This window comes from Schistocerca cancellata, chromosome 2, assembly GCF_023864275.1.
Source record: "Schistocerca cancellata isolate TAMUIC-IGC-003103 chromosome 2, iqSchCanc2.1, whole genome shotgun sequence".
Classification (NCBI taxonomy): Eukaryota; Metazoa; Arthropoda; class Insecta; order Orthoptera; family Acrididae; genus Schistocerca; species Schistocerca cancellata.
Window position 1 is genome coordinate 409,682,875 of NC_064627.1, and position 13,723 is coordinate 409,696,597.

The 13,723-nt window shown below is 43.7% G+C and overlaps 1 protein-coding gene across 1 annotated transcript in view; it reads left to right on the forward strand.

Annotated features, from left to right (window-relative positions):
- Window positions 1-749: 749 nt before the first annotated feature.
- LOC126154436 (uncharacterized) overlaps window positions 750-13,723 on the forward strand; it is a 125,550-nt gene continuing 112,576 nt past the window's right edge. The window contains exon 1 of the mRNA XM_049916136.1: window positions 750-973. Coding sequence (XP_049772093.1) covers window positions 750-973 — 224 coding nt within the window. The remainder of the gene's footprint in view (window positions 974-13,723) is intronic.

Consider the following 13,723-nt stretch of genomic DNA (forward strand, 5'->3'; position numbering starts at 1 on the left):
TCCGGGCCAGCGTGCCTCCCCGAATCCCGGAAGCGGCCTTGCAATCGTGCGCTGATATCCGGGCAGGTTCTTAAATAGCCCCTAGAGTGATCACTTCTTAACGGATTCTAAGGCAGCGATACGTAGGAGAACAAAGGAAAATCCTAGAATCCTCACTTAATGCTAGTACTCTGAACTTTTTAAGTTGGACTATGCGGGATAGTTTGCATCTATCTTGAAGCGTCTTCCTGTTCAAATTCTTCAGAATCGTGTCCTCACATGAGTCAAACTGGCGACCATTTATTCCGACCTCTTTTGTGTATGTTGAATAATGTACTTTAGTCCTATTTCGTATGGGTCACACAGACTTTGAGCAAGGGTCTAGGAATGGTCTCGAGTGTTTTGTAGGCAGTTTGCTCTGTAGACTGCGTTTTCCCTCTACTCTGCCAATGAAGGGAAGTCGGCCATCTGTTACACCTACAGTTGAACTTATTTGATAACACCATTTCACATCCCTAAATATTGCTACACTCAGGTATTTGTACTTATTCACAGATCACAGCTGTCATACACTGATGTAGTAATCGAGGAACACTACACTTTTACGTTTCGTCACGTTCTGAACTCTTAAAGCAATATTTTCACCAGTTTGAAATCTTATCAAGATCTTACTGAATATTTGTGATGCTTTTCCCGGGCATTACTTCATTGCAGATAACCGAATCAGCTGCGAAAAGTTTGATGTTAGTATTATATTTCCTTCCAGAGTGATGTGGTTTAACAAAATTTACCACTACGAGAATTTAGACGTAGGCCACCCGACAGATCAGACCAGTTTCATAACGGCAGTGCTGGCGAATAAGGAGCACGCGCTGAAGGGTGCTGGCATTGTGTGGTGTGGTGTGGCGGCGTGCGGACTTTACGGCCGTCCCGTCGGCGCACCGCGGCGGCGGCGGCCTAAATTGGAAATTGAACCATACGGCGAGCAGCTGCCGTGGGCCGGGCGTTTACGCCGCCGTTAAAAGCGGCGATAAAACCTCGCAGCCAGCGGGGCACGGGGCTCATCTGTTGCACCGCGCCGCCTTTACGACGTGTCACACCCTCCCCACCTCTTCCCCTCCCTTTTTCCACTCTATCTCATCTCCCCCCTCCCCTCCACTCTCTCGCTCTCTCTCTCTCGCTCTGTCTCGAGCTCTGTCTCGCTCTCTCTCTCTTGTTCCAAACTGGACAAGCCGCTGGATCACTGTGTCCCTTCTCTACTATCTCGTTCGATATTTGACCTAACGCTGGCACTGCAAAAGAATGGATGCCACCGAGTGTAAGGCCTAATCTAAAATCAGCCGGCGCTCTTTTCGATATCCAAAAGTGAACAGTAATTCTGGAGTGGACTATAATTGTGGACTCGGCTATTTTCACAGAATAGTTGAGCAATGAGGATGACCTGTATGCAGCAGCAACATCCACGACACATTTTCATTACCAATAATAATCGTTGCCAACCCAGAGCAGGAATAATTAGAGAGTCATTCTGGGTTAGTTAAATTGAGCGATCTGCCACAGCTATGCGATTGAATTCGTGGTTTCTTGACACAGTTTTCTGAGTATAGCACCATATCATTACGTAAGAAAACTATACATGAGGCACCAACGTTTCGCGACAGTTACAGAGGTTTTCTGCTGGGTGTCATCCGTAGACCCAGATGAATGTCACTGTAACTGTGTCCGAACTGTTGGTTTCTCCAGTAAAACTTCTACATTATGACGCAGTACGTTATTCAGAAAACTATTACATCAACTATCTCTCGGCGCAGAAGCCTACACAGTTATCGTAGTTTCTTGTCAGAAATGTCACAGTTCATAGTAACTAACAGGAAGTTGTGACACTATGATACAGCTGTGCTACTTAAAATTTTTTGTCAAATATATTCACTGTAAATATGATGTTTTATATTGCGTGTTTACTATAAATTTAATATGTGCTGTAACTTGCATAAATTATACTGTATTATGATGTAAATATCCTGGGTTAATGCCATTAGGGAAAATTAGGAAAAGCAACATCGTTGACAGACAGCAAAAACTTGCGAAGAAGCGCTCACTTTGGACGCGAATGTGATGTCGGAGCAGAGTGTACCAAGACTGACTTCGTTGCGAGACGTGAGAGTAAACCCACGGAATTGTTACCAGCGAGGCACTGAAAGCCTGAAGAGTGTGGGCAGATGTAACAGGCACCAACAACATCAAGATCCCGCCCCATAACTGGCTCCCAAAGATAATGAAGGCAGCGGCTTAACATCTGCATCGATCTGTAAGATCGTTTGATTTTCGTTCATGTTTAAAACTTTGTGAGGCATTACCCTGTGGCAGAATCTGAGTGACTTTAGTTGCCTAATAAGTAACATACGTAAAATCTGTAGGTACTGAATCTTGTCATTATCCTCAACCATTGTCACCTACTTTGGATCCAGTTATGGAATACCCGAGTGTCGTTGTTTAAAGCTGAAGAAGACTAATACAAGTAGAAGACTATCATTACCGGATTTGTTTTCTTACTGAAAATATAACTGAACGTAATTAATAATGAAGCCTCAGTAAGTTAACCGTGTTGTTCAATAGTGTTCAGAGACCAAGGTAGAGTTTGACAAGCACGAAGACAACTCGTAGCAAAATGAGTCCCATTTCGAACTGAGCCCCTATGACCAGCGAAGACGTGTCTGTAGACACCTTTGACAGCGGCTTGATACCAGCCTGAATGTCGCCCGCCATATGGCTCGACAGCCAGGTGTGATGGTCTGTTGCGCCATTTCAGTTCATATCAGGACCCCTTCGGTTGTCATCTACGGCACCCATACAGCAAAGCAGTGCCCTTACGACATTCCGTGTCCCGTTGTGCTGCCGTTCATGCATGCCATCCTGGGCTTACATTTCAGCAAGATAATTCCCGCCCTCACACGGCTTGTTTCCGTGCTTGCCAAATCCTACTTTGGCAAGGAAGATCGCTGGATCTCTCCCCAATTAAGAACGTTTGGAGCATTACGGGCAGGTACCTCCAACCAGCTCGGGATTTGGACGATCTAGCACGCAAACTGGGCAGTATTTGGCACGATATCCTTCAGCATGACATCCAATAACTCTGTCAATCAACTGCTTGCATACGGGAGAGCGGTGGACCAAATCGTTACTGACTTGCTTAGTTTGTGAAGATCTTTCTCTTGAATAAATAATCCAATTTTTCTGAAATTATAGTCAATTTTGTCTCTGCATGCACAACACATTTACCGACTTTTCGTCCGATTCCGATAATTTCTTCGTGGTGCGGTGGTACTTCGTTTCTTTTTCTCCAGATCATACATAGCTATTACGATTAGGAACAATTTGCACCATAACTATAACATAGAAGTTGTTGTGAAAGAAAGCAAAGACAGCTTTTTATTGGGCGAAGATGCAACAAACGGACGTCTTATACTTGGCTCATCGGTCCTTTTCTCGACTGCTGGGGTACTTACCAGATAGAATTGATGAAGGATATCAACAAAGTTCAAAAATGATCAGTTCAGTTTCTATTACAAGGAAAGATAGGAGATACTGTCCAAAATATGCTCTTCCAATTGGGGTGTCAATCATTAAAACAAGGCAATTTTCGTTACGGCTGGATATTTTTACGAAATTTCAATCACCAACTTTCTCCTCCGAATCTCAAAACGTTTTGTTGACTCTCACCTACTGAGCAAGAAATGACCATCCTAATAAAATAATACAACAAGAGAAATTAGATATCGCACGGGATTATTTAGGTGTATTATTCGATAGTGGATGATAGAGAAATAGTTCGAAGTAGTTGTATGAACCCTCTGCCGAACGCTTCAGTGTGAACTGCAGAGTAATCATGTAGAAGTGGAGAGGTGCCAACACAACCGCCACTGTATGAGAAGCCAGTAGCACATGTCCATATGGTCGCACTCGATTCGGAGGTAGATGCTCCGAAGCCTAATACAAGAAATGTTCACAGCCGTATTTGGCCCGCTAGAGGGTGGTAACTACACTAACGTGCAAAACTTAACAACAAAAGTAATTTTCGTATGAAGTACCATTGCCAATAACAAATCCCAATTAAATTTGGGCCATATATAGAAAGAACTGCAACAGTACAATATAGTACAGTACAGTACAGTACAGAAGGTAACTGAAAGAAATACTCAATGATACGAACAATGACACTTTTATTAGAAGACAATAGTTAAACTGATGCCACCGCTATTTATGATGATCCTCTGGACATTACAAAAGATTCTTATAGCGCATTTGATCACCAAGGACGGCGATGTACGTATTGCAACGTGGTCCTACGCTTCGCACAAGTTCAGTGAGGAGTTCTCGTCATAGGGTGTTCCAGTCAGCCACCAGCATGGATGACAACTGCCAGATGCTCCTTGGAGCATGCGGACGTGTTACAATATGTTTCCCCACCGCATCCCATACATGGTCGATGGACTCAAGTCGGGCGAATTGGTAGACCAATCCATTCGCTGAATTTCCTCTCGTTCCAGGAGCTCCTCCACTTGCGCTCTTCGATGATGTCGTGCACTGCCATCCATAAAAGAGAAGTCGGGATCTAGTACACCCCTGAACATAAGAAAAGGGGGAAGGAGAACAGTGACACAATAACGGTGACTGGCGAGTGTATCGTGTTCAGAGACTTTGAAGCCACTACGCCCTTGCAACATTATGTCTCTCCACTCCACAATACCGGGACAACCAAAATGTTCATATCCGACAATGTCCCTGTGTGCATTATGTACGCTCAATTGGCGAGGGATATTGAGAAAATGGACCGGCCTGTCCGCTCTCCCATCTTAAATCTCGTAAAGTATGCGTGGGATGCGCTGGAGAGACGTATTGCTGCAAGTCCATTTGAACGGCCATCAACCGCGCAGGTGGAGGAATGGAGCGTCCTACCTCAAGGGCTTCTTACCAATCTCGGGGCCAGCATGGGAGCACGTGATCACACAACCTATTGAGAACCATGTCCCGCCTTTGGTAATGTCCTGAGGAACATCATAAATCGCGGTGACTTCGGTGTAATTATAGGCTTTGAATAAAAGTGTCATTTCTGCTCGTGCCATTGCGCATTTCATGCAGTTATCTTACGTACCATACTCTAGCAGTTCTTTCTACGTACGGACCAAATTTCATCGAGCTATGTTACTTAGCACTGTCACATCATGCGACAGTTGGTTTCGTCCTCAGGTTTCGCACACCAGTGTAGCTTCTGGTGAATGAAAACACTGCTGACAGCTGGTAAAACTTATTTTTAAGTCACCACGCTAACGGTTTCGCGGCTTACAGTCGCATTTTCAGGTGCAACAAAAATTATAAGAATTTTAAAAAGCTTCCAAAGTAGCAGCTTTATTGCCCAGATCGCAATTGATACAAATCCTGATTACTAGTTTCGGCAAAGTTACATTGCTATCATCCGATAATCGGATACGTGAATTATAAAGCCACTACATGTGGTACACTGCCATCAGGCTAGATGGCAATGTACCACATGTAGCGGCTTCATAATTCACTTCGTCGAACTTGTAACCAGAATATGCATCAACTGCAATGTGAGCAATAGAACTTATATTTTGGAACTTTTTTTACAATGATACAGAGATCGGTCTTCTTCTGAAAATGTCAGATAGTTACAAACATTATAATACAGGGTGTGCATAAAGTCCGAGAACACTTTCAATTATTTATTGCATAAGAATCAAACATTGTACAGATATCACACATATGTAAAAATGTTCAAATGTGTGCGAAATCTTATGGGACTTAAATGCTAAGGTCATCAGTCCCTAAGCTTACTCACTACTTAGCTTAAATTACCCTAAGGACAAACACACACACCCATGCCCGAGGGAGGACTCGAACCTCCGCCAGGACCAGCCGCACAGTCGATGACTGCAGCGCCTAAGACCGCTCGGATAATCCCGCGCGGCTTACATATGTCATTTTGAAGAGAAATTCTCAAAGTTTTTTCATATATACGGCCACAGCGTAGTTTGGTAATTGCCGATAGTCGGCGCTAGTCGCAAACGTGGCGAGTTCAGGTGCGGAGCGAGCTGTTTCATGAAATGGCCTCCCCGATCACCAGATCTCAGTCCGTGTGGCTGTTTTCTGTGGAGACACATTAAAGATCTGGTGTATATACCGCCTCTACCACGTGATGTATCAGAGCTCCGGGAGACAATACGGGAAGCGACTGCCACAGTCGACGATACCATGCTGGGACGGGCATGAGAAGAATTCGATTACCGTATTGACGACTGCCGGGTCACTCATGGTTCGAATATCGAATATTTGTAAAAAAAACCTTTCAGAGTTTCTCATCAAAATGCAATATATATGACATCTGTACAATGGTTAGTTCTTGTGCTAGAAATAATTGAAAGTGTTCCAGGACTTTATGTACAACCTGTATTAATCCATTATACGAGGGTGAACCCACAAATTTAGGCAAGGTACTGCCATTCGGAGAATACTGTCAATATTTAAAAAGTACACTAACGAAGGCTACTTGAGAAAGTGGTCCACGTAATGTCCCTGGCAACATTAGTTGAGGATATCATATGGACCATCTTCCCACGCAGCCTTCGCTCGTCTACTCTTTTTAAATATTGACAGTATCCCCAGAACTGTAATACCTTCGCTAAGATCGTTGGGTTTACCTATGATGGAGTAATATAATGATTTTTGTTGCACCTGAAGACGAGGCAGCGAAACAGGTAGGTTGATCAGAAACAATTATTACCAGCTATCAGCGGTGTTTTCGTTCGTCACCAGCTGCGGATGCCCTGCATATGAATTTGCCAATGTAGACTTCGCGTCAATATGTTGGATTGAATTCGTTGTGTCTCATGACGTGGGGGCAGTTATGACACCGACGATGGTTATCAGCCATTCGGATGAGGATGTTATGCTCGGAGATCTCGTTGATGATGCGCGAGAAACGGGTGGTTGGATGTCGGCACGGGGCTTCACCCTCACCGGTCATGAGAACCAAAAATGCGACAATAAAACTTCGTAGACACTCCAGAAACACAAATGCAACAATAAAACTCTACAGACACTCGCTTCGTTAAGCTACACTTGACAAATACACTCAAGCTAAAATTCTTACACTTCACGAAGAAAGCGTGCTGTTGTTCTCAAAGAAAGAATGCCGTTCTAGTTAGGTGGTTAAAACTTATCTTCTGCGTCACTCACACAGCAAGACAATGCGATTTATTTTATTAGGACGCTGGTACTGAAGAGCCTGGTAGGAGGATTCTGTTGGGTCCACAGTCCATGTCAAAGTAGCATCGCAGTTACCGATCCCTCTCATCAACCTTGTGAGTCTTTCTTCAGGGACGTGTTCGCATGAGGAATCATGAGAATTCGGTTCATCCAGCTTTTATAAACCACGGAATCTTATAATAATACAATTAGTACTCAAACCTAAGTCAGCACAAAAGTTCCACCGTCAATGCTGTTAGGTTTCATAGGAGTCTGAAAATAATTTTTACTATAAAATTCCTGAATGAAAATGAGGGTTACTTTTTTTTAATCTATTGCCAAATTCTTACTTTCATTTGTAATTGATTAGGTCTAACAAAGCCTAATCAACAATAGAATACGAGCCCACTGATAATGACACAGATGTGAAGAAATATGTCTGGACATGAAAAATAATATGCGAAGTATTGTGGTGTGCATAAAGAGGCGGAACCCAACTGGCATCGTGTAGCCAACATTCCAATGAAACAATGACGTTTGTGCAATCTACGGCACTGAAAGGGTGCATGAGGCTGTGCCATAATATCAGGCACGTGGTGTAAAACCTCCACATGGTGCCGTCACAGCCTCTAAACACCATGGGTATATTCCTCATGAATATCCGTCCCGCTATTTTTACACCAAGTATCAACATGTCCTACTCATGTTCGATAGGTGACGTAAGTTGATCTTGCAGGTGAGAAAAACAACAGTACCCTTCGTTCTTTAAAGACAGTTGTGCCCGCCGCATTTTGCCAGATATGTTCCTACTAAGTCATGGTACATGTACTTGCAAAGTGCCACTTGATTTCACGTCTCCATTCGTTTGACGGCCGACCTCGGTGTAAGAGCGATCTTCCCAGTCACACAAAAGGAGGCGCTGTCGAGCATCAACGACATCATTTCTTTGGAATCTTAAATAACATATTCCTCATACACTATTCTATTCATCCTCCGAATTTGGATTTAATCGTATCATTATTTCTGAATCTGCAAGCTTCACATAATAGCTTGGTGATAAACTCCTCTAATTTCGTGCGGCTCAATGGTCAGGTGCAATTGGAAGCCACCTCAGCGACTAATTTCCCCTGCTAAATAATGTCATACTGATTTCATCTATCATTTAGAGGCACTATATTCAATATTTGTACAAGTATTAACCAAATAATTCGTGTCGTTATTTTGAGTCCCACAGCTCCATGAAGAAAATTACTGACCCTGTGGTTTTGAGGGCTTAATGAAGGGACCAAAATTAGGAAACTCGTATTGAGTTCCAACAAAATATCTTCCTTCGTATGGTACGTAAGTCGACGTGCCTCACAATTGTATTACTGTGTGTTAATAGATACTTCTACTATTATCATGTACACTGGACTAGATTTATCGAAAACCGTCAAAATATCGTAAGATCCATTCAGCAGCTCGTCCTCGAGCGCGGGTTACTATCTTCGTTATATAAACTGAAGGTGAGGTGTGTGTGGTGGAGGGGGGAAGGGGGGGAGTAAAGGGAATGAAATGGAAGAGAAGGAACTGTTGATGTCAGCTGCATGGGGACTTTATGCGGAATCAGTGGCGACGAGTGAAAATGTGTGCTGGGCTGGGATTTTAATCCTGGTTCTTCTGCTTACTAGGCAGTTGCGTTATCATCTGCACCATCCGAACACAGTATTTATCGCAATGCGTGGATTATCTCGTCACGCCTCTCGGCCGACCCACATTCCCACCTCGTGCCACCTATCCACAGTTCCCGTCGATGTCTTCCATGCTCGCTACTTTGGGAGTCTCACAGGTCGAACGTAACTGTGCATCCGCACTGAAGGTGGTGGATTTATGTCCGAAAGAACACACACCACGCATTCATATAACTGTTCAAAAATGTTCAAATGTGTGTCAAATCTTGTGGGACTTAACTGCTAAGGTCATCAGTCCCTAAGCTTACACTTTACTTAATCTAAATTATCCTAAGGACAAACACACACACCCATGCCCAAGGGCATATAATTGATTCGCCTCGATGGGCAATGCCTCTTTCACCTTCAGTGCGGATGCACAATACCGTTCGGCCTCGTATGGGAATCTCAAAGTGGCGAGCATGGAGAACATGGACGAGCACTGTGGAGGAAATATAATTATGCATGTTCTTAGCGGACAGGAACTCTGCAAGTCAGAAGAAGTTTAGTAATGATCCACTAATTCCTCTGAATTCTGCAAACAGCTCCGCAGATAAAAAAGCGCGTACGTAGAGTGACGAGCAAAAACATTGTACCCACCGCCCTCCGCGATACGGAATGCCGTCTGGTGACACTGCGGTCGCGCGACGTGGTAAGGGAAGTAAATAAGTGGAACATAAATTAAATAAAATGTGCAAATTACGGCGACTTGCACGTCGATGATGATCAAATGATGATGAGGACAACACACAGATAGTCCCGAGTGGAAGAACTTCCCGACAGGATCGGGAATCTAATCCGGAGCCCCGTGATCAAGAATCAACATCACCATGAGTTGCTAACAGTTGAGCAGAGACGATCAAAGATTCATTGTAATGGCCAGTAACAATACGAGCCATAAATGAGGAAATCCACCAACACAAGCGGCTTTGACAGAGGAGAGATCACTGTGGATCGGTGCTGGAAATAGCGAAATTGTTCTGCTATTCACATGCTACTGTCGTGAGCATCTATGGAAAGTGGTTGAAGGACGGTGAAACAACAAGTATGCGGCAAGGCATTAGAGACATCACAGAGCATGGCGTATGAAGGCTTCCCCACTCTGTAAACCAGAATAGGCGGCAATCTGTGGGTGATCTGACGACAGAGCGCAGTTCTCGTGCAGGAAAAAGTTTCAGAGCACATCGTTCATCGCACATTGTTGAACATGGAGTTCCGCGACAGACGATCCGCACATGTTCCAGTGCTGACGTAACAGCATCGTCAATTACATTGCAGTTAGCACGGGATCCTCGACACTGGACCGTGAAATAATGGAAACGTATCGCCCAGCCAGTGAATTGCGTTTCTTCTTACATCAAGTTGATGGTCGTGTTCTGATACACCTACATCCAGGCGGACGGCTGCTCGACACGTGGGTCCCATAACCCCATAATCAATCGTTACGTGGAGCTCGCCACACAGGTAGGCCGGTGGGGACAATACTGTGTCATGTAGGACATTCACCTGGGCTTCCGTGGAACCTGTGCTGGTAATATAATGCACAATTACAGCTGAGGACTACGTGAACATTACTGTGGACCACCTGTATCACTTCATGCTTGATGTCTTCCCCGCGGTGATGGCATCTTCCAGAAGGATAACTGCCCGTTACAGAAAGGCACAGGCTACGGACTACAGTGGTTTGTTTCGTCCGATCTGAAGCTAATGGGAAATATTTATGGGACTCTGTAACGTCCCCTTTGGAAAATTGTACTTACTGTGCTGGAAACTTCTACATTATTTGATGTTTAAACAGCTGAGCAAAACTGAACGTACTCAGACATTTCTCTCATTACTTATTCTGATCACACATTTTTGTAAGAAAATTAAGAAGAGTGCATTAGACGCCTGCATTCCACTAAATATTCTCGGGTCTGATTCATTACCAAAAACTGAAAAGAAAGCCAACAAAGACAAGTACTGATCCGGATAAAATGTTGCAACAGCAAAATGTTGAAATGGAAGGATTATACTTATTGACGTGTGCTTCATGCCAAGTTTAAACGTTATCGTTAGCTTAAAAACATCGTAATAGATGTAGTTGCAAATGGAACTCGTTATTATGTACTTCATATTATTTAAACATTTTTTCGTCTTTCTTCTGACAGTTAGAGTATATCAGGTATAATTTACCACTTTTTAAGTTTATAAATAAGTATGTAATACTGCTCCTTAGCTTAACATTGCTAACACTTTTACGTGATGATTTACTGACGCGGGGAGTGTCCAAGAGAAAATCGAAGACATGCCACTAATTTTGGAGTTAATGTACTGAACATAGGGGTAATTTTGGGCAAATTGCGAAATTCTGGCAGCATTCTAAGTATGATTGTAGACAGGTCGTACCAAGTGGAAGTTACGCGGTTCGTTCGAGCCGTAATATAACCTTTACATTTACTAACAGTAGAGAGACGTGTTATAAATACTGAAGTACGAAATAAATATACGACAGTATATACCGTTAGAGACTTTCCACAGCATTTCACATATAAAATAAATTTTGTCCAATATTAATGTCAAATAAACTCTTATGATTTTGGCGGTGAGATACATTGACTCCCATCAAAGTATTGCAAATAAAGATATTTGTTACGCTATATTTGTTTTCAAAATGGTATTCAGTCACCACGATTATGTCTAACCTAAAATGTTCATATGGAGACTTCATTCCTTTCCTCCCCAGGGATGCTACGACCTGTCTATAACCATACCTAGAATGCTGCCAGTGATACAGTACTCTCATCACACAATATGAGTTTTGTTTATGGTGCGTAGCCCGGTGGAGATTTGAGAATTTTCTCAAACGGCCTGTTGCTTTATCACTACTACCTTCGATTACTCCTTTGTAAAAACTTGCCGTCCAGAATTTCGCCAAGCCAGTTTAACAATATACTACAGTTGAGTTTTTCGGCATTACATTTCTTTATTCCACGATAACCGAAAGCAGGTGACATCAATACGTCATCAGCTACAGAGCTCGCTCTGCCTGACAGCTATTACGCTGCACAATTCCACGCACTAACTGTTAAATATTCCAGAGCAGTGGACGTCATTCAGGTTATTTGGCGCGTAGCCTTCATTTCCCAGCAACTGTGGTCGTAGTTAGGCAGTTAATGATCTCGTGGATTAAGCTATTTACGCAAATCAGTTTCTCTGTTAGGACCGGCACTCATGAATAACGGGAACGGATGGCGTCAGGCGCGCAGGTTTATTCATGACAAGCGCGCGAACAGCCACCCGCCAAACCACTCAGCGACACTTTGTAATGCACACAGTCCAAATGAATTCAGTATTACTCATTAACACTCAAAGCCATAGGCTACAGAGGGCTTCTCTTTCAAACCAAATTCTTCAGCTGACCGATGGCTTAAGTGATTCTCAAACTCAGAAGAGCCTGAATGTAGCAAGGTCGTATACACTGACGGAAAAAGAATCGCAATACCAAAAAATAATTAGTGTAGGGTAATGAAATTTCTGGAATACATTTGTCTAGGTAAAATATTTAAGAGGTTAACAAAGCAAGATCATAGGTTAATGTATGCGTGAGATAAGCCATTGCGCCGGCCGAAGTGGCCGTGCGGTTCTAGGTGCTACAGTCTGGAGCCGAGCGACCGCTACGTTCGCAGGTTCGAATCCTGCCTCGGGCATGGATGTGTGTGATGTCCTTAGGTTTAGTTAGGTTTAATTAGTACTGAGTTCTAGGTGACTGATGACCTCAGAAGTTTAGTCGCGTAGTGCTCAGAGCCATTTGAACCATTTAGATAAGCCATTGCAAATGTGAAATGTTGGTACATTAATAGCAGGTGTAACCGCCAGAATGTTGAATACAAGCACGCAAACGTGTATGCATTGTGTTATACAGGTGCCAGATGTCAGTTTGTGGGATAACGTTCCATGGTTATTGAACTTGATGGGTCAATACAGGGATGATTAACGCTGTTTGAGGATGACGCTGGAGTTACCGTCCGATGATGGCTAATACGTGCTCGATTAGAGACGGACCTGTTGATTGAGCAAACCAAGGCAACATGTCGACATTCTTTAGAGCAACATTGGTATGCGGACGAGCGATATCCTGTTGAAAAACACTCGCTGAATTTCTGTTCATGAATGGCCGCATAACAGATCTAATCACCAGGTTGACGTACAACACTGCAGTCAGGATGCGTGGGATAACCACGAGAGTGCTCCTGCAGTCATAAGACGTTGAACACCAGACCATAGCTCCAGTGTAGGTTCAGTTTGTTTGGCATGCAAACAGGTTGGTTGCAGTCTCACAGTGGCCTCCTTCTAACCAACGTGGGGCCATCACTGGCACCGAGGCAAAACCCCCTTTCATCAGAAAAATACAACCGACTTTCTCCCTGCCCTCCAATGAGCTCTCACTTTACACCACTGAAGTCCCAAATGGGTGTGGTTTGAGAATATACTCTACACAGCATCTGGTTAGAAGCCGTCTTTGAAGTAACCAGTTTGTAACTGTCTGTTGAGTCACTGTGATACCAACTGCTGCTGCTGAAATTGCTGCTGCAGAATACGATGCGTCAGAGCCATACGCCGAACACGATGGTCTTCCACATGGCCATCTGGAGCCCAGAGTCTGCTCTTCTTGCGACAGTACATTCTGGTGACAACTGCTGCCATCAGTCGTGTACAGAGGCTACATTCCTACAAAGTCCTTGTGCAGTATAGCAGAAGAAAGATCCAGCTTCTTGTAGCACTGTAACACG